We start from the raw sequence: 24044 nt of genomic DNA, 5'->3' as shown, positions 1-24044 counted from the left end.
CGCCATCCACTCCCGGTTAGAAACCGGAAAAGAAAAATGTATATATAAGACCTTTAACCACTGTACATTAAATGTAATTTAGTATATCTGCAGAATTGTCCAGGCAATGTGGTTGGGAGTACAGCCCAACTCATACTAGTTTTGTGAGACCTTTATTGATATTGGAGATACCCTTAAACAATTCCCCTCATACACAGGAAATATTACAAAATTCCCTTTATGCTCCTCGGAGGATAAAGTTCAGGTGCCCCGACAGGACACACTTCATCTCTTCTATAAAGGTTCTCAGAATAGAAAACATTATTTTAATTTCTCACAGTATTTGGTTCAATTTAAAAGATCAAATGAGAATGTTGTAAGAAAAGGCTTGAGAATAAAGTGATTATCACAGAGGCAGTTCAGTGATGTTGAATCTAATAAGAAAAATATGACAGTCTTTGAATGGGGAGCCGGGATGCTTTTTCATCCCTCAGTGTCCCTTAAAATCAATTTCTCAGTTCAGACAACAGACAGGAGTCTGAAATTATTAACAGAGCACAACTCTTGGCCCCTGTCGGCTGAACACGCAAGTCAATTATTCAAAATCCCTCAAATTACGGCCCCCCTTTTCAGCCTTTGTGCTCAAATAATATTCACTGCCGTGCAGCTAACATTTTTGTTTCAGTAGATTGTGCATTCATAAAAGCATCTGCCAAAAGGGATTCGGCTCCTCACGCCCAAAAACTGATGGATCTTAGGTTCAAGTGACCATTTGAAGCCAGGAAAAAGAGCCGCGCACACACACACACACACACACACACACACACAGGTAGTGGAAGGAAGTCCTTTAATGGGGAGGAAACAGGCAAGAACTGGCAGCAGGAGATAAGACACTCCAGACAGTTTCCTAAACAAAAGGTGAGTTGGGGGGGGGAAATGGGTGGAGGACCAAAGACGAAAGAGGCAAAGAAGGGTGGTGATGACTGGGGAGGAGGGTGAGTGAGTTCTCAGCCATGCAGAACAGTAGTACACCTCATCTTGTTATCCTCTTGCGCTTTTGCTTTTTTTTTTTTATTGAGGTAACAGGCGGTTCACTCCAGGTTGTGGCTTCAAGTTAGTTAAGCTAACTACGGCAATTTGTGTTTAAATGAGGTGAGCCTGTGTTCAGCGCTCCAGGGCGAGCAAGCAGGAGGACTGGTTGGAGTGTCCCGTGTTGAGGATGATGCGGAAATCTGGATTCTAAACTATATTCACTGAGCATGTGAATCTCCAACACAGTCCTTTGCCTTGGAGAGACACACTTCTGTATTTGCATTTAAAGACGTGAAGTTCTGTTATACTCATAACTACTTCAATTGAATTACCATATTTCCACATTCACAGGTTGTGACACCTCATTTCCTCTCAAGTATTTTTCTTTTTCACGGCGGCGCGCGGTATACTTCAGCCGTACCAGTCTGACAGCATTGAAGTGGCACAGCTCCAGCAGTTTCTTATATACAGTCCTGGACGGCAGCCACTGGCACAGACCTGCTGCCTGCTCCTCACATGGTGTATGCCACCCAGTAGATCACGTTCACCACGGCGAAAGTGAAAGGGAACACGGCCCTGGCGTAGATGTCGATGGTGTCGGCATCGATGGGCTTGCAGACGCACTTGGAACAGCACTTTTTCTCCTCCTCTTTCTCCTCCGCCTGCTTGGACCGTCTCCTCCTCGGCGCGACCTCCTCTGCGCCGCCCTCCCCGGGGATTTCGCTGCTGGAGCGCTGAGTCCGGCCTTGGCGGCTGGAGATCATCACGCCCTGGTTCATGCCAGTGACCGAGAGGGAAAACAGAACCATGGCCTGTTTGCCGTTCTTCACGATGGACTGTGGGGAGATGGAGAGAAGGCCACGTTAGTGTTCTCTGAAGCTTTACCTGGTGGAATGCAGATTTCAGGAAAGTTCGCGGGATAACAGGCAAAACTTATAAGCGTTAGCATTACAGCAGAACCATAATCATAACATTTCACAGTCGTTTTGAATCCCCGCTCCCAATGATCACACGTTTTACTATGTGAATAATACATCTTCATTTAAAACAATTTTGTCAAAATGTTTTTATCTTTTGGCCTATTTTACCTGACAACTTATCACTCTTGCACCGTAGCAGTACTTGGTACTTATTTGTAGATTGTTTTGTTATAGATTTAAGTACTTGGGATTTTAACTTTTTTGCAACAAAATACTTGGCCCTCACTTTGGCATAACATAAGATATTTTGATAAGGAAACATGTAAGGCCAGAACTATGCATAAAATCAGATTATGAATTCCTCAAGTTCAAATTACAAAGGAAATACTTCGTTTTTTTGTATAGCTCGGGATTTTACAGCAACTTTGGTAATTTATAAAGTCTCTGTAGTTTTACACACATCAATGCACAGTGGGCCATTTTCCTTGCATGCACGTCAGCATGTAATCAGTTTTTTTGCCCTTTCCTTTTTCAAAAGACAAAAAATACAATCAAGACATGTCTTATTGTAAAGGTACATCCAGTAAGATGAACGGCATACGCAAAGGAAACAGACAGTAGGATGACAATCACTATCATCCCCTGTGGGAAATCTTAATTTTCCGTCTATGCTCAATAGAAATTCATTGTCTTGTTGAAGGTCAGTTGGATGGATGCTTGTCAACATGCGGGCCTGAAGCATGGAGCAGGTCTGTGTTTGAAAGGCATGCTCATTACTCACCACACCCCCCCTGCAGTCAAGCATTGTTATCTGCTGATGGGAGAACATGATGGGAGTGATTCCCTCACCTCAGAGCTGAGCTTGTTGGCTTTCACCTTGGCCTTCTCTTTGAGTCGGTAGTCAGCGTTGTAGTGCGCGAAGGCATACTCAATGAGCGCCGCAAACACAAACACATAGCAGATCCAGAAGTAGACGTCTAGCGCCTTGATGGCTGATGCTCTGGGCAGGGAGGAGCGGGCGCTCACCATCAGCGTGGTCATGGTGAGAACAGTCGTTATCCCTGTAGAAAGAATTAAAGTCTCAATTTAGAGACTGGACTTCTGTCCGGATCTGTATATGGCAATGTCGACGTACTTTGGTCTAAACTGAAATATTTATGATTCAATTGGATTGCCAGGATTAGCACCATCAGCATCTCAAATTTGTCATTGACCCTGGGAAACAGTTCAACACCCACAGTCCGGGTTGGACTGAAACTTTGAGCAGACACTCTTTGTTCCTGAAGAAAGAATCCTAATCACTTTGATGATCCCCTGACGTTTCCCATGGCATCTACATGAGGTTCACATAGTGGTTTTTGATGAGATGCACTGACATGAAAATACAGTAGGCTACAGTTATTCATGCTATCCTCAGAGTGAATTGTAGAATTGTTGATCATTAGTTGTTGCTGGTTTATGACTAATGTTTGCAAAACTTGACATTCCCATAAGTTGTAGCTGTGCTTCCTTTGTACTGCAAATGTTAGAATGCTAACATGCTAAACTAAACTTGCGAACATGACACCGATCCAGAACAACAAATCCAGCCTCACACACCAAGGAGGAATTTCAATTGTAGTCCCACTACGGGTAAGGCTGTAAGAATTATTAATAGGTTAATATCTGCTTGAGCAAGCTGTATCATCTCACAGGCCTTATCAATTTAATACAAACCTAAGGACACTCGAGCAGGGACTGCGGATTGGCTGATCCAAAATGACACCCAGGACATGGCGACCAGTAATATGGAAGGCATGTACGACTGGATGATGTAGACGCCTCGATTACGTCTCAGCTCGAAGCGAAGGCTGAGCCTCGGAAACCGTCCCGCTGGAAGAAGAAAACAGACGCGCTGTTTAGTTATTCTAGTGAAGAAGCTCGTTTTTCACAGAGAAAATATGAATAATTGTTCCTCACACACGCTGATATCACAGGATGTCTATCTGCTCCATTGTGCCCCCAGTGGCAAAACCCCATGATGTAAGACATGAAGTAGTGTTGCAGACTGTATCTCCCCAGCAGCAAATCCTATCATCTCATAAACCTCCCGCCTGGCTCAGCAGCAAGCCTGGCTTGATCCATTCCCTCTATGCATCACATATAACCACAGTGGTGCCGAAGGTAAAAAACACACACAAAAAAACAACTCTTTCTTCAAAAAGAATCTGCCGAGGTTGTTAATGCAAGGGGCAAGCCAAGTCCAACAACTCAAAATAGTACACAATGTATAAAACACTGAGGAAACATGCAGGCCCAGTGCTACAAGGGAGCAAAAGCATGTATTGCACCGTGAGTTGAAATGTGAATAGTAAGTGTGTAGTTTTGCTGAGTGCGTTGCATGATGGTATGCACTCAGCAAACCAAAATGGCGATCAAAGCTGAGTCGCGTTAGTCCACATAGCTGCGCTTGGGTGCTGGACAACTTCAGTCTGCTGGTGTTTACTACTACCAAATATTGTTACATGGATATTCCAAAAAAATGGCAGCAGCAAAACCTCCACGGATGCAGATGCCACAGCAGATCGTGGAGAAAACGGGAACAAGAGTCCAGCTTAAGTTAGCCTTGCCGTCTAAAGTTTAGCCCTGACTGTAACACCAGCCCCCCTCCTGGTGCCCGACTCCCTTTTTTCGGGGGCTGTTTGTGTTTCGGTATAATCTGTTCATCACATCACACTTGGGATGGACACACTGTGTTTCATTGGTGTTGTATTGTGTTATCTTGTATTTAACACATCCTTTAATCATGTTAATTACAGACCAGTTTCCAAATATGTTGTAGGAAGCCTTAACAAGGACAATAGACACTGCAGACGCATAGAAACATAGGAAACAAACAATATAACAGTAATGCCTCTAGTCACTTAAATGTGACACCTGATCATGCTATGAACTGCAAACTTTTCTTTAGCTTTGATTATTTGGTACCACATACACTTGTGTAAGTTGTGTGTATTTGCAAGTTATGATTATTTGATCCAGATAAAAACAACCGTAACGTACAGAATATAAACTGGGCATGGACATTGATCGTTTTTAGTTTTTCTCCAGTAATTTCAGATGACACTAAGTCATTTGGCTCTGGAGCTGTGCCTGGAAACACGGAAGCTAACGTTGACAACTGAAGAAAAACAGCAAAACAAGATGTACTGCTCACCAGATTTGAAGTTCATCATCTCAGTGACAAACCGATAGTCCGTGATGGTAAACTGGGAGAGCTCCAGTTTGTCCAGGCCGTGGATGTGTTTCTGACTATCCGACCAGTGGTACACGATGTCCTCTGAAGAGTAACCGTCTGGAGTGAAATAACACATGACAACCAGACATTTTATCAGTCCAGCCTACGAAGAAGTGAAGTCTGCTGATCATGTTTTTACGTCGTTTTGTCCTCACACAGAGGAATGGAAGGAGCTTGTAATACTGTTGCCTTCAATGGCGCCATACGAAGGGATCAAATCAGTGAATCAAGAAAATAAATCTTGGTGAGTTTATGGTGAATCCTTGACTTACAACTCTCCAGGTCCAGCATACACTCCTGTTCGTCCATGGGATACTTGGTCAGGTCCATGTCACACGCCACTGTCGAAGTGATTCTGGGGACAAAACGGCTCAGTCATCAAAAGTTGATGACTCAAAGTTGTCCCAAAGCCATTATGGAAACACAGCTGACCATGAGCAGGATTTTCCAAAACGCATAAACACAACAATGACATTTTATCACCTGATATCTGTTATTTAGAGCAGCTAAAAGCTCCACTGTGTGCATCAACTGGTCACTGATTGTCTGTCTACTATTTGGTGCTAGGCGACTAAACAAAAGACAAACAGTTGATTGTACTAAAACCAAACCTTTACCACAGAGGCATATGTAAAACAGTTTTAGTTTCTCATGGTTTCTTCTGACACGCTAGTAGTAGCTCTTTTTATGATACACTTTCGAATAACTCACCTAGATTCTTCTTAGACCTTTTCCTTCACCAGAAAGAACATCAGACCAAGTTCAAGAAGTTACCATACAAACATTTTTTAATCTAGGATTATGTTCATGTGGGTCTCCAGACATGTTCATGCCTAAAGACAGCAACTAAGAGACAACTTGGCCCTCAAATGTCTGAGATTCGTGAAATCTTAAATGTGACATTTTATGCAAAAGTCACTTCTTTAGTGTTTGTGCACATAAATTTGTGAATCCGTGGAGCCTGCCAGCCCACAGACTGAAAACAGACCACCCTGACGGTCGGCTCTGAACAACTGGTTCAGATTTATCGCCCACTGTGATGTCACAGTTGGCCTCTCTTGGGGTTACGCCACTTTTCTGGTGAAGGGGCGTGACATTTCCTACACATTTTGAAAGTGGTCGACCAATCACAACCGACTGCGCCAGCTAGCCAATCATAGCAGACTGGAGTTTATCAGGAGGAGGGGCTAAGAGAAATCCAGGCGTTTTAGACAGAGGGTGAAAAGAGAAGCTGCAGCTATGGGCAGTATGAGAACACTGATGCCTTTTCTGAACTTTAGATCATGTAAACCTTTTCAAGCGGTCACCCAAATTAAAAGCATGAACCTGAATAAAAAATATTAGCAAGAACTTGCTGTTATAGAAGGAAAAATCATACCACACAGACCGAGGCAAAAAGTCTCACTTGTTGTGTTGCCCGACTGTCAAAATCTGACATGTGGGGACAGTAATCTGTTTGCTCCTACCGGCTGCTGTAAAGAATGACTCCGTTGGGCTGCAGACGGATCAGCTTGTTCTCCACGGTCACGTCGTGGAACCAAGCCGATTTGGCGTTGACGATGAAGGTGTCGGGCACCCACAGCTTGTCCACAAAGCGACTGTCCAGCCCCAGCGTCTTGTTGGTGTGATTGTAGGACAGCCGGTCATCGCGCCAGCTCTGCCGCAGGAACACGGTCATGGTGTACTCCTGCCAGGAACAAAACAAGCACATGCACACACAAGCACACACACACACACACACACACACACACACCAAAGAGGCTGAGTCATGGAAATGAGGGGGAAAAAGCCCAATGCAGATTTGCAGACTCTGTCACTATAAAACCAAGTAAATACAGTCCAATTTTACAAATAAAAATATGAGGAGAACTTCTTGTCCTGTGAAGAAATGTATATGAGGTCCATGACTCCACTTACACCTGGCATTAAAATATTTAATCAAAATGATATCTTGAAATTATCTTAACCAGATTACATTCACACCTAGTATTAATGTGTCTCCATTGTGTTCACATTGAGAGACGATTTGCGGTTTGATCACTCTGTCCAGCTCCAGTTTCATCCCCCTTGTCATGATTCTGCCCTCGCAAGCTTGTCTCTAGTGGATTTTTGTTTGATTGTTATTTCCTGTGTATCTGTTGTGTTGGTTTCTTGGTCCCTTGTTATTGTTACCTGTTTCGTAATGACTTTCCTTCTGTCTATGTTTTAGATGAGTTACCTTTATTTCCTTTGTATCTTGAATTTGTGATTTCCTGTTTTACTTTGTGGTTTCTTTCCTCGTGTCTCTGCACTTCCTGTTCTCCTCTTTTAGTTGGTGTCTTTACTCTGCCCGTGTCTCCCGCCCCTGTGATTGGCTGCACCTGTTCCTAATGGGTCTCACCTGTGTTCAACTGGCCCCGCCCACCTTGTGTCTATTTAGTCTCTGTGCTTCCCTTTGTCTCTGTCAGTTCCTCTGTTGGTTTCCAAGCACAACCTGTGTTTATGGCTCCTGAGTTTGCTACCTGTTCTTATGCCTGAGATTTACCTGTTCCCGTTGCTACACCCATGGACACCTTAGGTTGTATTTTTCTTTTGTTATATTTGGACACAGTAAGTCTGTTTTCATTTTCTTTAATTATTAATTTTCAATCTACTCTACAATCAACAACAACAAAAAATGTATAAAAGATGAAGAATAGAAAGATATGGTCGACATCCATGAAGCAGCGTTATTGTTTTTGCCTGCTTTTCAATTGGTCTCGGCTTCACCCCATCCACAGGCGTCTTGAGCAACATGGGGACTGAGGTGAGAAGAGCTTCACGTGTTCACTGGCTAACTACTGCGATTATCGTTTACAGAATGTGTGGCTTGATAATGTATTTGCATTTACTGTACACTTGTGTTCAATGTGGTCACAATGCATCCCTGACCACCTCCAGTTGTGGTCTGACAATCCAGCCTCACTGTGTCTTGGGCGCATTTACACCTGTACTAATGTGGTCGAGTACCACATTATAGGAAGTGTAGGATTAATTCATTTTTCTAAACTTGACCCATAAAAAACTGATATTGGCCTCTGTTGTGTTCTGTAAACTGTCTGTCCCAAGTCCACTAACTTAACTGAGGAGAAAACTAAAGTCCTTGACTACCCCTTTAATTATTGCAATTTATTGGTAATGTAACACTGATTTGTTTTATCCAACTGTGTATTTTTACATAGTATAATTATTACACTTAAATAATCTACTATGATTTATACCTGACATTTGTGTCAAATTCATTGCTGTCCGTTTTGTGAAAGAACTAGAATGAGTTTACCCTGGTTTTCATCTTTGGTCTTTGGACTTTTGAAATTTAAAGAAAGGGGGGGGGAAATAATGATTTAGAATAGAATCAAAGCCATATACATAACATGATCGTCCCACTAGATTCGGTTCTTGCTGCACAAAATCCGTGAAAGTATCCAATTATTTAAAAAGTCCGCCAATGTGTCACGCATATGTTCACCCTGACTGAGCACTCGCACAAACCATCGAGGGGGATAAATCCGGATTATGCAAATAAAATGAAAAATCTTTGATCTTTGCCGCGCCAGAGAAGTCGAGTCATGATAGTGGATCTCCCTGAACAAGCAACAAGAAATTGACCGTATACTTTACCATGTTGGCCTCAGAGATGTGGTCAATGCTGGCCACTTCGATGGCCATGGACACGTTCACTGGGGGACCTACAGGAGCAGAAGTGAGAAAAGAACGCAGAGGTGCGCCCCCGTCCCCGTCTCAAACACACGCGCGCGCACACACACACACACACACACACACACACACACACACACACACACACACACACACACACACACACACACACACACACACTCTCACCCCCGCTGCTCAATCTGAATCCATCAGTCCCTCCCATTCTCACTCCATCACCCATCTGTTTCCCTCCCACCCACCACTCTCCCACGTCTCAAACACTCCTACAGTGCATAGAGATTGAGCATTATCCAGTTTAACCATGCTAAGTGGCACATCACACTGAGGGCTTTCACAAACAGAACTGGGCTTTCATGGTCTCGCACAGAGTGGGATTCTGCCAACATTCACACACACACACGCACACACACGCACACGCACGCACACATAGCGTTTTCACCCATTAGTTTGCCATATGATCAGCATGGAGTGTGCCCCTGTGATCGGATGCTCAAGGGCAGAAACTGCAGGGGAGCTCGCTGATGCAGAGCAGAAAGGCTCTTTATACTGAACATTAAGGAATCATACATTACCATTCCCCACCATTTAACACCTTCTCATAACCCTTTCCGCTAAATGATATTTTATTCACACATACACAGGACGTGTATGTAGGTTTGCTGTATGCCAAGGTCGGCAGGAGATGAGCATCATCACTCACCTCCGTTAAAAGGACCTCAGATTAATGAAACATTTGTTATGCAAACACTATTTTTATGGAAACGTGTGCATTACATAGTCGTGCCATGAATGCACTGCGATGTTAATGTGGCGTTTATCTTGTTTCATAAAATTTTAACGCAACATCTTTTGCGCAAACACAGTCAGATTCACAAATGTCCCGTGTGCCGTACAAATGCAGTAACAATGCATTTGAAAATAACATCCACAAATAAGTATTGCATTTCTGGAGATTATGCTAGCACTTATATTGATATACTGAACATTGGGGTAAAAAGAGCTTAAAACTGGTAAAGATGTAGTTTAGAAGCACATACAAACAATGCATCTCCAATGTAGATGTTGAGAACAATCTTGATTTGTTGATGTACTTCCAATTTTATTTCATGACATCTAGCGCTTGTCTATGGAGGTTAAACTCACTAATACTGCCTCTTACTGGAACATTTGCCAAATATAATATAGTAAATGGAATGCAAAAAGAAAATCAAGAAAAAGTCAAACGTATAAAAAAAACTTTGTTTCCCAATTTTTTCAAATTAAATTGAGTTCCCCATACGAAGGTTAAGGGGGAAAAAAGATCTGACAATATCATATATAATGGATGTGAAAGTTAATGCATCTGCGCTATAGATCTCCTCCAATGTAACATTTGTTTGTGAGTGCAAAGTCATATTTGTGAATGTTATTTCATTTGCAGAACATAAATATGAATCTGACTTTTAAGATTTTATGACACAAACATAACTCCACATAAAAGGCCTTTATGAGACATGAGTTGAATGTAGGGAATCGACCCAAATAACAGATATGATTCCCGGATGGTCATAACAGCACTTCCCTTTGGACTTTCATTTCCACATTATAATGTCACACCAATAGGAATGTGGAGACCACACGACGGTGCATTATGATGATCGGTGTAGGCGTGTGGCTGTGTTGTTGTTCCACATTTTCACCTCTGCTCAGCTGAGTTAAGCTGTGAGATTGAGAAATCTATCACTGTGGTCATTGGATGTTTCACATCTTGCAGCCATTCTTAGCAAAGTCTCCAGAGCGGTGCACATTGTTTGCACCACCCATCTCACTCTCGTCCTTGAAGGGGCATCGTCCTCAATAATCCCTTTAGCAAAGCTTCTTTTTGTGTGTGTGTGTGTGTGTGTGTGTGTTTGTGTGTGCATAACATCTTACTAAAGAGTCAAAGCAGGTATTTACATAAGGTTAATACAGATTTGCTCTGATGTCGTGCATGAAAAAAGAAAAAACATAAATAAAGACATGTCTCGGCATAATGGAGCTGGAAAATGAAATGTAAGCGACCATGTTGGCGGATCTTGGGTCGGGTTATGCTAAGGATGGCTGTAAATGTGAGGGGGTGAAATGCAACCCAATGCCACGGGCAGTAGATCTCATACTCACCTCCTATCCCAGGGCGAAAATTTCTGGCATAGCCCTTCATTAACTCATCCAGATTAGGTAACCAGGATATTTGAATGTCTTTACCTACATAGTCCCCAATGTCACTCAGCATGGCCCTAAAGGAGACAAACAGCAAACACAGGAGCCTTCAGTGGTCGTCCAGCCACGCCACGTGTCCACAGGAAAAACCTGGCAGAGCCTCCGATTCCGTCAGGAATACACATACATACATATATATATTTATTTTTCAATCAATAAAAGATGATATAGCTATTGATCTGTGAATAATACTGGTTGACTGCCCCCAACATGACCTCTTTGAGGAGGGTGTCAATTATCAGGTATAAGTTCAACCTTTGCTCTTCTATTGGCCCCGTTCTGTTCTCCACCACCAACAGTTAAGAATATCTCCCTTTAGCCACTAAATGTTCAACTAAAGCTGTGTTCAGACACAAACTTTGGAAAAATGTCTGCAACATTGCGTCCGTTCGCACGTGACATGCGCAGCGGGAGATTGTCCGAGTCAGACACGTTCACAACGGCGGGGGGGGGGGGGGGGGGGATTCTGTGGCGTCTGGGTGGAGCAGCAGGAGCTAGGGCATGATCATAACTCCACTGTGGAAAGCATTGTTTATGATTACACTCATCAACACGCCCGCTCACGAAGTTTCTGCCGATATTTAGTTGCTGCATGCTCACATGGACTCACTCAAGACATTCTCTGGAAATTTGACAAGGCGGCTGGCAGGAAAAGTAACAACAACTGTATTCTCACATACAGTTCCTCTGGAGAAGATCAAAAAATGGTGATCTTCTTTGAAAGCAGCTTCAGTTAACCAGCTAAACGCTACCTTTGTCTGTCTGCAGGCAGCCCACCGAGAGCTAACAGAGCTTCTTGAAAGAAAACGGCCCGCTGTGGTGCTGCTGCTGCTGCTGGGATTGAGGTTGGTGAGCGTGGTGAATGTCTGGGCCCGAGGAAACCAAAACAATCCGCTAAAAGAAACTAAAAAGGGTGCAGAGAGTTAAGTGGGCAGTACAAAGTTGGTGAAAATTATCTGTGGTCACTACGAGCAACTCCCTTAACGCTACACTTTGATTCATGTTAATGTAAAGAGCTTTGGATTTGATTTATTGATATGATTTGTAATCTGTTTTGAACAACCCAAGTGAGGAAATAACAAAATATTTTTAAAAAACACATATTAAACCATTTATTGCTTTGCAGACGTTCTCAACACTTGCTTTTGGCGAAGATGAATTAGACACAATGAACGTTTCTTATATGATTATTTAATGTAAAGTGACAGTAATAACATTGTGAAAATAAGTGAAATATTACTGTGGTCTTCAGACAAATCATGTAATATCAAGTTAGGAGACAAGTGTGTTGTTTTTTTATTGTGGAAGAAAAAGATTTATTATTGCCATTGTTAGCTTGATTTTTTTTTTACTTTTATATATAAATCCACATTTTCGAACGCTCCCCCATCTCACACTGATTCTCTTAAACTTAAGTAGGAACAGTAAAAAGAAATGTGTATAATCCATTATCTTCATCAAAGCATGCTTTAAGTTTTTTTTATTTTTTATTCATTCCCCTCTGTTTTTCATGTTCTACTTTATCAAGGCCTTGTATTTTTACATCGATAAGCAAGGCTGAGAATATGGTGTGTCCTAAAATAATCCAAAGCAAAAATGCTATTACGAATTAGCAGCATGTCACTGAGACAACTCGTCATTTGTCGGGAGATTTTTGCAGGAAAATGATCAAAGATACCGATCGTCAGGACAAAAGCGCCAGCCCTCAGCTCGCTCCTTTCAAACACTCGTAACATCAGCCAAAGCCTGCCTGGCATATTTTTCCTCAGTTGTGTCACCGCAAGGAAGCTGACAGCAGATTCAAATCCACCAGTGTGACTTCGGCTCGGACTGAGCACCACGCTGTGCCCGAGTCCGCGAGCCTCAAAACCTTTTCGTTTTGAATTCAAATGGGCTCTCATTAGACTACCACTCCCAGTCTGAACAACTTAGCAGATATTTGACGTTGCTTTCTCTAGTTTGGGAGAGTGACAACATAATTTAAACAGCACTAGTGAAATGGAAACTATCTCCGGGTACAAAGGGGCTCCCGTGGGGCCCCCTGGAGGCCCCAGCGGCTGCAGCAGGGCCACAAGCCCGCGCCGTCAGCCCCACGGCCTCTGTGTGGGATTTAAGAAGCGCAGCGCAGCTCTGACACCACCAGGTGGCAGGTTTGCTTTCTAAAAAACGTCAAACCTGTAAACAGACGCCATGCAGACACACAGTGGACCGTGGGTATTGGAGTGGATGTCAAGTCGGTCACACCCTGGTATGAGTGGCATCGCTGTGACATGCAGTCATTTCAATAAAGATATATACGCTGTGATACACTCACCTTTAGGAGGCAACACTTTCCCCCCCCGCCGCTGTTGGGAGGACTGACCCGTGTGCGACCAACGAAATTGAATGAAATTGAGGGTTTCCGTGACATTCAACGTCACAGTGGCGGCATTGCCAGTGAAATGGACCACACGGCGGCTTAACCGACGGTCTTGTTATGCACCAACAATGAAAAGCCATTCGTCGACCTTCGAAATAAGGCTGACATTTGAGGAAAGTCCCCCTAATAGTCTGCAAAGCATTATATTGAAAACTGACCTAAACTGCAAAACAATACGCCTCAATAATATCAAATTTTTTGGAGTACAAACAATACTTCTTTTTTTTTTTTTTTAAACATTGCAGCCATGTCATTAACTCTTCCTGAGTGGATCCATTTTGTAGTGGCAGATGTATTTTTAGTCTGGCAATCACTGTCATGTCTGAAATAAATGGGAGGCACTGAGTGAATGAATTAATCACTCTGTGCCTCCCGGATCTCTTCATTGGCCGTTTCTAAATTTGGAAATCAAGAGCTTCTCCTTCAAGAAATCCGTTAACACGGCGAGGTCAAACAGGCCTCCCCGCATAGTGGAAGTGTGTGTCTGCCCGGGGCAAATCCTACTGTATTAGTCTTTAGTGTCATTTAATATTCATTTTGAAGGAACGCGCTGTATCCTGTGTCCGCGGTGGTCAGATGAATGGGTTCACAGTGACGTCACAGTCATTTTCATACTAACTCATTAGTATATGCAGTTACCCACGCTAGTCAAGAATCATTCTTGTTCTGTGTTTGTAGTCACATATTACAAAATGTAACCTGTAGTCCGCTATATGTTTCAGGGCGGCGGTACATAATTCTTTTTCTTTGCTAATTCATTCCTAAACATATCAGAAGAATCTCTTCCTGTGCCCTGGAGGATCTTCAATCTGAAAGAACCTACGGTGACGATGAAAATGATAAAGCTCTTAACAACCGAAATAAATCTCCTTTCCTTGATTTTTTTTATTTTCTTTAATCAATAATTCCTACATGTGAGCAAAATGAGCTTTCATCAAATAAGTAGCAGATTTTTAAATGCTGCTGTCCACGGAGCGGGATTGATTTCCCCTGACATAAAAAATGTGTTTTATATTTCTTGCTTCACCTGCCTGAATTAGCACGTTATACTGATTAGCTCTTGGAGTAGATATTCAACCCTGTCCAAGAAACATGGACAGGGTTGACAATTTGATAGCTCCCCAGGGAGATGCACCACCAACATTGGCACCTCTCTGTTTTCTCCCCCCCAGGCATGACAAAGAGTTGAGAGATTTACAGAAGCTGCTCTTCCTCTATATTTCATTTTCATTAAATGTCTCTCCCGAGGCCCGGATCTGCTCCCGTCTGTTTATGAGCTAACATTAAACAGATGGGGAGAGAAGAAGAAGAAGAAGGAGGAGGAGAGGAAAGACAAATAGTGTCCGCCTGGCTGAAATTGTTGGCGTCTTTTTGTGATCATAATGCGCAGCATACACTTACAGGCCTAATTAGTTTTATACGGTGACACTGCCTGTTACCTGAACACGAGTGCAGCGTCAGTCGCCTGATCCTCACTCGGTGATTCACTGATTCATTTGTTCTATTGGACACGACACGACATGAGCAGTGCAATGCGCCGCAATAAAGTCTCATCAAAATCCAATAGGATGAATCACAATAATCATAAATGAGTATGTGTGTTTGCACTGCATAAGCTCACACAGCGATTATAAAGGGCTGTTTTTCATCCAACAAACAGACTCTTTTTTTATTGACTCCATTACTGCTCGCATTAGACACTTTAATATGGAGTCCCAGAGGTGACAAAATTCGCTAATAATTCAAAACATAAATTAATACTCCATTCCTTGTTCTATTTCCAGTCACTTGATAAAATAAAATGAGCATTTCATTCAAATTTTACTCTCTGCCGGTCCAAGCACGCATTTATCTCTTTCCCCATCAAACCCACATCCTAATGACTTTCATAAAAGAGGTAAGCGAAATGGGTGATTTTTCGAAACCCAGAAGATACTGCATGAGGAGAAAAAGACAAAATGAAAAATAAAAATAAGGAATGAGGAATATTAATTATTATTATAATTGACAAATGGGAAGAAATTATGTTTTATAAATGCATTTTTGCAGCCTCTAAAACTCTGGATGTGTTTATTTCTTTGGTCTTTAAGGCCAATAAAATAGTAAAATTTAAAAAAAATTACTGGGTAATTTGATTTACAACAGCTGAAATAAGTTTGGCTGCTGAGACCGTCAGAATGAAAAGTGTGTCCCAACAACCCTGTCTCCTAGGAAATATACGCTACTAATTTCTTTCAATAAAAGAGTTTCTAGTTTCTTGTCAAAACAATTATGCTTTCATTCACTGTTTCGCACCAGAACCCAATTTGTGCGTCCTTGAGGTCTGGTTTGAAGTTTTAACCGCAAACTATTTTTGATAAAACATTTGCAAAGCTAATTTTTGTTGGAGCTTTGCAACATTTCTTGTCGTGTTACTGCTACCATGGGCCGATTAGTGGAATAATGTAAAACAGTCAGCAGGAAAGTGTGGAATGTCACACACATGCAACATACTTGGGGCGACCGTGAGAGCATGAGCAAAACATTGCTCCATGTTGCGACCAGCGGTTGAGAAAAAAACGGAGGTTTTGGTTCATAGGATATCAGTTGATATAGGAAAAAAAAAACCAGTCAGTACAAACATTTTGCCACATTGTAAATGTGCTGCTGCCTGGGTTGGTCCCACAGTAAGGAGGAGGGACACCCAGCACACCTTACAGTGTAAACGGCTGCCGCAGATTTGCTGGAGGAAACAAAATGGCTGTAAACGATTATCATGTTCAATTTCCTGTGTGGAGGTGGTACAGCCTCAGGACCTCCGACTAAAAGTCCTTTTGTCATTTTGTTACTGGTACTGTATGTATTTGTAGCTTTTATGTATAGTTGTATTTCTTTGCTCTACTACTCTCACTCTATGTTCTGCTGTTGAAAGAAATGTCAGTGGCAGCCAAATAGGATTTAATGTTACAGTTATGGTATGTGCTACAAACTAGAATGAGCTGTGATGAAGTTAAAAATGCTTACAAATCCCATTTCCAAGCAAAGAAAATGGTGAATGGTAAATGGACTACGTTTATATAGTGCTTATCTAGTCTTAATAATAGTAGAAGTCACATTCACCTCCACACACACACATTCATACAGCGCTGCTATATATCTATATATATATGAAAACCAATTATTTCAACCACATGAGAACATGCAGTACCACGTACGTACTGTTACTTCTCTGTGCAGGGAGGTCAGAGGTCAGTGGCCTGCTCCAGCACACACCTCCGCAGCGTGGAAGTCTGAACTCTGACCCTCTAGTTGTAGGATGGGGTCTCTATAAACACGAGGCCTCTGCCCCATCCTGAAACACGCAGCCAAGGAGTCCGCTGGACAAGCGTATGGCACCGAGCTGCTGCTGGAGAAGCTTTAGAGAGAAGCAGGTTTTTCTCCTCATCAGAGAGGAAAACGCTGCAGGGCTCGTGTTCAGGTCAGTGACTATATCCTCTGTTATTTTCAAGAGCAACGAAGAAACAGAGCCCCTCCGAATTAGAATAAGGTGACATTTGGTCTTGAGCAGCTGGATGGGCAGCATGCGCGTCATGTTGCCAGCGGATACATTTGATACTTCCAGTGTTTTGATTGTAGGATGAGCGGGACACCATGCATAACATGTTTTCACATACAATACTGATGCAGATGAAGGACTACAGGTGCCAGAGAACAAATTATCTCTTCCACTCAGTACCACAGAACATGAAAGCTCCCGTAGTTGTGAGTTGTAAAAAAAAAATTGTTTAAATAAACAACAATAACAATAAAGGAATATGCTATTCAACAACAACAACAATAATAATAATAATAATAATAATGAAAACTCTCGTTATCACTATCATCCATCCATCAATTATCTATACTGCTTCATCCCAATATTGGACGAGGGGTGGCTAACCCATCCCAGGGCCAACATACAGAGGCACACTATTAACTATTCACATTCACATATATGGTAATTATCATTATTATTATTATTAATACAACAATAATCAAGTCATCCCTTGCAGAACATTAATCAGTTATGATTTTTTTAAAATAAATAAATTGTAGAAGTTTGTCATGTCAAAAAAAGAATCTAACAAGTTTCTCAAATGTGTGAATATGCTGCTTTCCTGTTTTATACTATATTCTTGACTAGGTTTTTTTTTTTCTTTCTTTTTGACTGTTGGTCACACATAGTGAGGGATTTGAAGACAACATGTGAAGTGAGTCTTGTGTTACGTGTAGTAACTGCAAAACTGTAGAGTTTCACAATTCATCTTAAACCGTGAATAAGCGGCCCCAATTTGAACAAATGAATAAATATATGTATTCTGTAATGAGAATTTGAATATCTGTGAATATAATCAACAGATAAATTAAACCGATGGGAATAATCTGCTGCTTCTCCCTGTTTGCATGTGGTGCGTCACCTTGAATTGAGGCGGAGGCTTTTAGTGGAGGCACTGAAGTGTCCCTGCACCGCCTCGCCCTGCGGCAAGAGCAGATTTGGGCTTCAGAGCCCGGTCATGCAGCCAGTGGAACATGATCCAATCACTGCGTTATTGGGCAGTGTACCCTCTGGACAGTCGCGGGATTCACCCGCTGACTCAGCCTCTCATACGAATTAGTCAGAGACAAGCCTGTCACCTGCGTGAAGGCGTAAGGACAAGCGGGCCCGACCAGAGAGAGCATATAACCGTCCCCTCTTGCTGCCGAAACTTGCTAAACCACATTCAGGAGAATCTCCACGTTTATGGACAAATTGTCCACAGCCCCACCTCGTCTGCCTGGCTCTCTGAAAAGTTGACACATGACGCTGATCTTTTTTTCTATTTCCACCTTGTAAGGAAATCTACCATCCTCGACAGGACTGGTCAGTGAGATATGATGAAGATCATCAACAACTGCTGCTCCCATGCAAAGGCAGGTTAACCCAGGAGGGGGCCTCAGGGTGAAAAAGAAACGATCGGAGGGGTTTGTGTCGATCCCCCACTCTCTCTGCACGCTGCATGCATCCTGTACACGGACCAGTGCAACACATGATAGATTTCAATTTTTTTCTCCTATTGCACAGGGTCCCAGACAACTGACAGTAGTCTTGCCCTGGATACCAGCTCGCACCGTTTTTGTGCTAAATTCTAATCAATCGAATTTGACCTCCCACAGTGGGGCCGTTGGAGAGGCAGCACACTTTTCTTTCCTGACCTTTCAGACACTACTGTGCTGTGGTCGATCACCGGGGAGGAACTATATGTCTGTGGAGATTCTCGTTCATCCGGGCACATAGTTATCCACAGGCGCTGTGAGCGGTCGTAGAATATTCTCAGCTTAGCAATGACCGATGACAGTTAACGCCAATGGAATGATATTTTACTGGGCCACGCAGGCTACATCCGTGTAACTCCATACCACTACGTTTTCAGTCCATACTAACACACCTGAAGGCATGTATCACGTGACGCTTCATGTGCACTGAGCTTGGGCGAACCAATGTAAACAGGAGGCAGTTTGTCTACTGTGCAGTTGGTTACTTAGTCTAAGAACGAGAGAAACAACCATGGGGAACAAGGCCCTTTGGGCCGATGACGAGGTGGAACTAAATACTAAGTGTTGACAACGTTTCGCCTTCACCGCTGGTAGTCAAGTCGTGACTGTTAAGTAGCAATCGGGAGGAGAATGCAGGGTGACTGCGTCATCATTTCCAAAAAATCTCTTTTTTTAACCGGTCCAAAACTTAGTAATGTGGGTGTGGCCTAAGTGGAACTGTTCAGCTTTCTGTGGTTGCGACCTCATATCATGGGAGACCTCCTTACCCCTCTCGACCAGATAGCAGAGTCACTGCGTTGACTTGTCTGCTGCAATCGCAGCTGAATAAACTGTAACTGTAACCGCACAAATAAGAGCCCACCACCGCTGAACCGCTTGGAGACTCGCGTTGTCACTCAGGAAGCGTTCATGAGGTCAACGACTGGTAAATGTTATTAACCGTATTTAATGTCATTGGAGATGTAGCCCCGCGTGAGCTGGTAGGATTCAAAAGTGCAGGTGACGGGATTATTCTAGCTCCATTTCTGAATAAAGCCATGAAATCCAAACAACGGACTTCCATCGCAGCGGGTGTTCTCGCACCATAGCAGGAGAAGTCAACAAGTCCTCCAACTCGTACGTCGTATGTGGTAAAAATGACCTTACCGACCGTTTTCCCTAAAAATAGCGCCTCAACCTGCGACAGGAGGTACGCCACGAATACTTCTGGTCTTATGAAGGGTAAGACGTTTTAAATAATCAGATTGTATATTCTCAGCATCATCTGAATCAAATCAACATGCGCATTAAAGCATCTTAGTGGATTGTGATTTATAAATATTTATGATTCATTTATGATTTCAAAAAACGTATCGACTAACTACATAGATAGGCATGTCGGTCTGCTATATTGTAAATCGATACATTTATTGACTACTATTTACCAAAACTCTCAGTTCTGTCGCTCTGAATAATGGATTCGAATTGCGCACCAAGAAACTTCCGTAAACTATCTGAAGTCTCCATGAGTCACGTGACGTGCAAACATTTTGGACGTCCCTTGTAGTGACTCTCATTAGACGGCACTGCATGCACCTACTGGGCTGTACCATGGCCGTCAATCATGCCCCGATGCATACTGTGCTTTATCATCTAAATGGGACCCTAATTTACTAAATGAACATCCTGCTGTATTGAAGAAGACTGAGACCATAAACTCCTCAGGAAAATGTCTACTGATGTTATGAATTCACTTTCTCATAGGCTTCTGTTGAACTGGACTTATTTTTTGTCATTCAAAGGAATACAGGTGTCAGGCACTTCCACATTGACCCTAACCCTAACCAACCCCACAAAGCGACCACAGTCACAAATGTCAGTCTATCGGTCCCAAAGTCCCAAAACCCATATGCTCCTACAGAAGATGTACAATTTTGAGACTAAATAAATAAATAAAGCCTAAGTCACTCTATAGACCTGTAGTTTTTTGGCAAAGATGAGTCAAACAAGAGTAAATAGTGCATTTGCCAGGGATTATTTTCAACCTCAGATTAACACATATTGTTTTTGCTTTTGCATATTTACAGTGTATATTGAAAGTTTATACATACACTATAAACATTATAATATCCTTGTTGTTGATTAAGTATTTATTGGTAAAAAATAATTATGTATTTGGCAGTATACACTATATATCAGCTAACAAATAAATTAAAAGCCCCAAACTTCCTACATCCACTGAGGTTAAAACAACCAATGGGATTTTTTTGCTTTCTGAAAGATGTACATGCGATCTGTGTCGGTGTGTTCCATGTTTTTAACTCTCAATATTCTGTTAGAGGTCCTGCTGTCCTCTGCCAGGCCGCAACCACACTTGTACATTGCGTTGGTGAGTAAGGGGAGGGTTGACACTTCCGCTGGGAAGAAAAAGCTGTGAAATTCACGCTACACCAAACTACTTTTGTGAAAAGGATAAACGAGGAGCTAAAAAGAGAACCAGTGTAATTCCGTTATGAGATAGGGAGAGCGAGGAAAGGCAGCGATTTTGCATTTTCAGCCACCAAAGTAAAAAACTGGTGTGTGTGTGTGTGTGTGTGTGTGTGTGTGTGTGTGTGTGTGTGTGTGTGTGTGTGTGTGTGTGTGTTTTTGTGTGTTTTTGTGTGTGTGTGTGTGTGTGTGTGTGTGTGTGTGTGTGTGTGTGTGTGTGTGTGTGTGTGTGTGTGTGTGTGTGTGTGTGTGTGTGTGTGTGTGTGTGTGTGCGTGCGTGCGTGCGTGCGTGCGTGCGTGCGTGCGTGCGTGCGTGCGTGCGTGCGTGAGAAACTGCTGACACAAAATGAGGTGCAGGAAAAAGCCGACATTCTGCATTGTACTGTGAACAAAATAATAATAACAGCAGTGACTAGAGGCAGGAAAAGCCAATTACAGTAGCTATTACCCCCTCTACTGGTGAACAGCCAAGATGGACAATGGGGAATTGATTTGCCCAAATTTCCTCCAAATCTTAAATGGCTTCGCCCTTTGCCCTTTTCAGTGTTGGCCTATTAGCTTTGCGGAATCTGTTCTCCGGAGCACTGAAATCTTATTCGGACAAGACGGCGATGGCATTTGGATGTTGCACAGATGAATGTGCTATAGGCTTCTATTGAAAAGATAAATATAAAGTTCAGAGCACTAAGACTCACCATCTGGTAGAGATACACGGGGTCTACTACTCAGATGACAAAAGCCTACACTGTTCTGTACTCGAGGAATCCGTGTAATCAGGTCAGGGTTGGATAAAATTCCAATGTAACCACCTTTTAGAAAAACAGGTTTTAGTGTTGAGAGGATCAGTATTTTCAGTATTTGATCATCACACTCGGCACACTTTAGGTCCTCCGTATTATACGAATCAGGTGAGACATTAACTTTCGGTGTTTTGTCTGTAGCGGAATCCGAACAGAATATACAGTATATATTATTGCTTATATAGGAAAAAGGGAGCTGCTCTTTTTTTGAAATGTCTTGTGCTGTAAATGCATAGAGGCTTGTTCTAATCCGCGAGCATCATGGCAGCGCTGTGCTGAGGATTTGACCCCTAACAACAGGCCTGGAGGTGGATGACATTATCTGCCACACGAAAAGACACCCACTCCCCCCCCCCACACAAAAAATAAATTATCTCTTCTTATGCATATGCATTATGCAAATAGTGTCACGGGGTCCACGTGCCCACAGGGGACGCAGCAGAGAGCAGGCTTCAGGTTGTGGGTGTGAAGAACTTGTACTGTGTCAGCATGTGAACGTGTGAAGTGACGTACATTCAACCTACACATGCTTTAGATTGAACGCACATGGCTATCAGAGAGGTCACATTTGTGGGAGGCGACACACGACACAGAAGAATCAAATTGTTCCAAAAAGGGTGTTGATTGCCAAGGGCAATGCGTAATAACGCACACATTCATCTAAGCATCCACGGAGAGAGGGTTGCTGTGGATACTGTGAGCCTCCCTCGTCACATAACCCAGATTCTCAGTAACTGTTGGTGGTCTTTTCCGATCACACCTTGAGTTTAGGCTTTGTCCAACTTTCCACTCCCCCCTCCTGCACCTGCGAGAAGTGTGTGTGTGGGGGGGGGGCGGGGAGCAAAGGGGCGAACTCACCTGGTGAAAATATCCCCTCCAACAAAGAGCAGGGCAAGACCCGACAGCAGGAAAGTTGGGATCTCCATTCCGCACGCTTGGCGACAAATAGCAGTTGCAATAAAGGGAGAAAAACTTTCCCAGGCTTGGAAATCGACGACAAAGCCCCACAGAGCTTCTTCTTCTTTCTTTTTTTTTATTTCAGCGCGCTCCTCTCGTGATCCGGCGCCGCCGCGCACAAAGTAAAGTAGTGCTGCGCTGGAGATGCTGAGGATGCTGCTGATGGAGATGATGCTGATGACCCCATGGTCGGTCCCCCAGTTGTCCGCCGCGTCCGGGAGCGCGCAAGAGGAGAGCGCACCTGTCCGGGGAAAAAAAAAGGGGGGAGAGGGAAAAACGAAATCCCCCCGGTTCGACCGAAACAACGCACTGATCCACCGCCGCTGCTTGTCCCCCAGCAACAGAGCAGTGGGAGAGAGAGAGAGATGGAGGGAGAGAGAGAGAGAGAAGGAGATGGGGAGGGAGAGAGAGATGGGGAGGGAGAGAGAGAGAGAGAGAAGGAGGGAGAGAGAGAGGGAGAGTGAGGGAGGGAGAGAGAGAGAGAGAGATGGAGGGAGAGAGAGGGAGGGAGAGAGAGAGAGAGAGGGAGGGAGAGAGAGAGAGAGAGAGGGAGAGAGAGAGAGAGGGAAAGAGAGAGAAACTAATCTGTCGATTCCTCCGTTGCTCGGCCTCTAAGCGTCAGATCCAATCTGGCCGCAGAGGAGCTGTCACGAACTCAGGACTTCATCACATTGCGTAACGTTTGAGACCATTTGAATAATCTCCAGCAGGTAATTTGGCGTCGCAGATAAACTTGTGTGTTTTGGAGCAAGAGCAGGCTGTCACACTGAGAGAGACACACAGAGAGAGAGAGAGAGAGAGAGAGAGAGAGAGAGAGAGACCCAGAAGTCCTTCATCTGGGTCATGGGACCCTTCCCCCAATTAATGAAGAGCAGCAGCAGGCATTTCTGTGTGGCATCAGCAAGTAAACTCATGTTGGACGGAGCACACAATTCAAATCTCTAAAGCTGACTGCCCCATGTTACAGTTGACATGAGCTTTTCATTGGTCAGCAGAAGTGTGAGAAAAGGAGGAGCTATATACTGTTATCAGAGGTTTTACCTGTTAGTTCAACTTCCCAAGTTTACCCGAGACATAGGCACAATGATATAGCAATATGATCTTTATGAATGCACACATGTAGGCTGTAGAGTATAGGTCGTCAAACACTGACCCACACAGACCAAAGATCCCCTTTTGAAAAGATTTACATCTTTACACCTTGCAGT

At 43.2% G+C, this 24044-nt stretch overlaps 1 protein-coding gene across 1 annotated transcript; it reads right to left on the bottom strand.

The window, feature by feature from the left end:
- Positions 1–809: 809 nt before the first annotated feature.
- gabrd (gamma-aminobutyric acid type A receptor subunit delta) lies at positions 810–23214 on the bottom strand. The gene is made up of 9 exons (XM_035645839.2): positions 22738–23214; positions 11044–11159; positions 8848–8915; positions 6675–6895; positions 5481–5563; positions 5128–5265; positions 3648–3803; positions 2781–2992; positions 810–1847 (listed from the first exon to the last, which is right to left on the bottom strand). Exons 1-9 carry the CDS (start codon positions 22803–22805, stop codon positions 1524–1526), a joined length of 1386 nt encoding a protein of 461 aa, XP_035501732.2. The 5' UTR covers positions 22806–23214; the 3' UTR covers positions 810–1523.
- Positions 23215–24044: the final 830 nt, after the last annotated feature.

The sequence above is a fragment of the Scophthalmus maximus genome, chromosome 3 (genome assembly GCF_022379125.1).
Source record: "Scophthalmus maximus strain ysfricsl-2021 chromosome 3, ASM2237912v1, whole genome shotgun sequence".
NCBI classification, from domain to species: domain Eukaryota; kingdom Metazoa; phylum Chordata; class Actinopteri; order Pleuronectiformes; family Scophthalmidae; genus Scophthalmus; species Scophthalmus maximus.
Note: the sequence above shows the minus strand (reverse complement) of the source record. Positions and strands in the feature narration are given on the sequence as shown.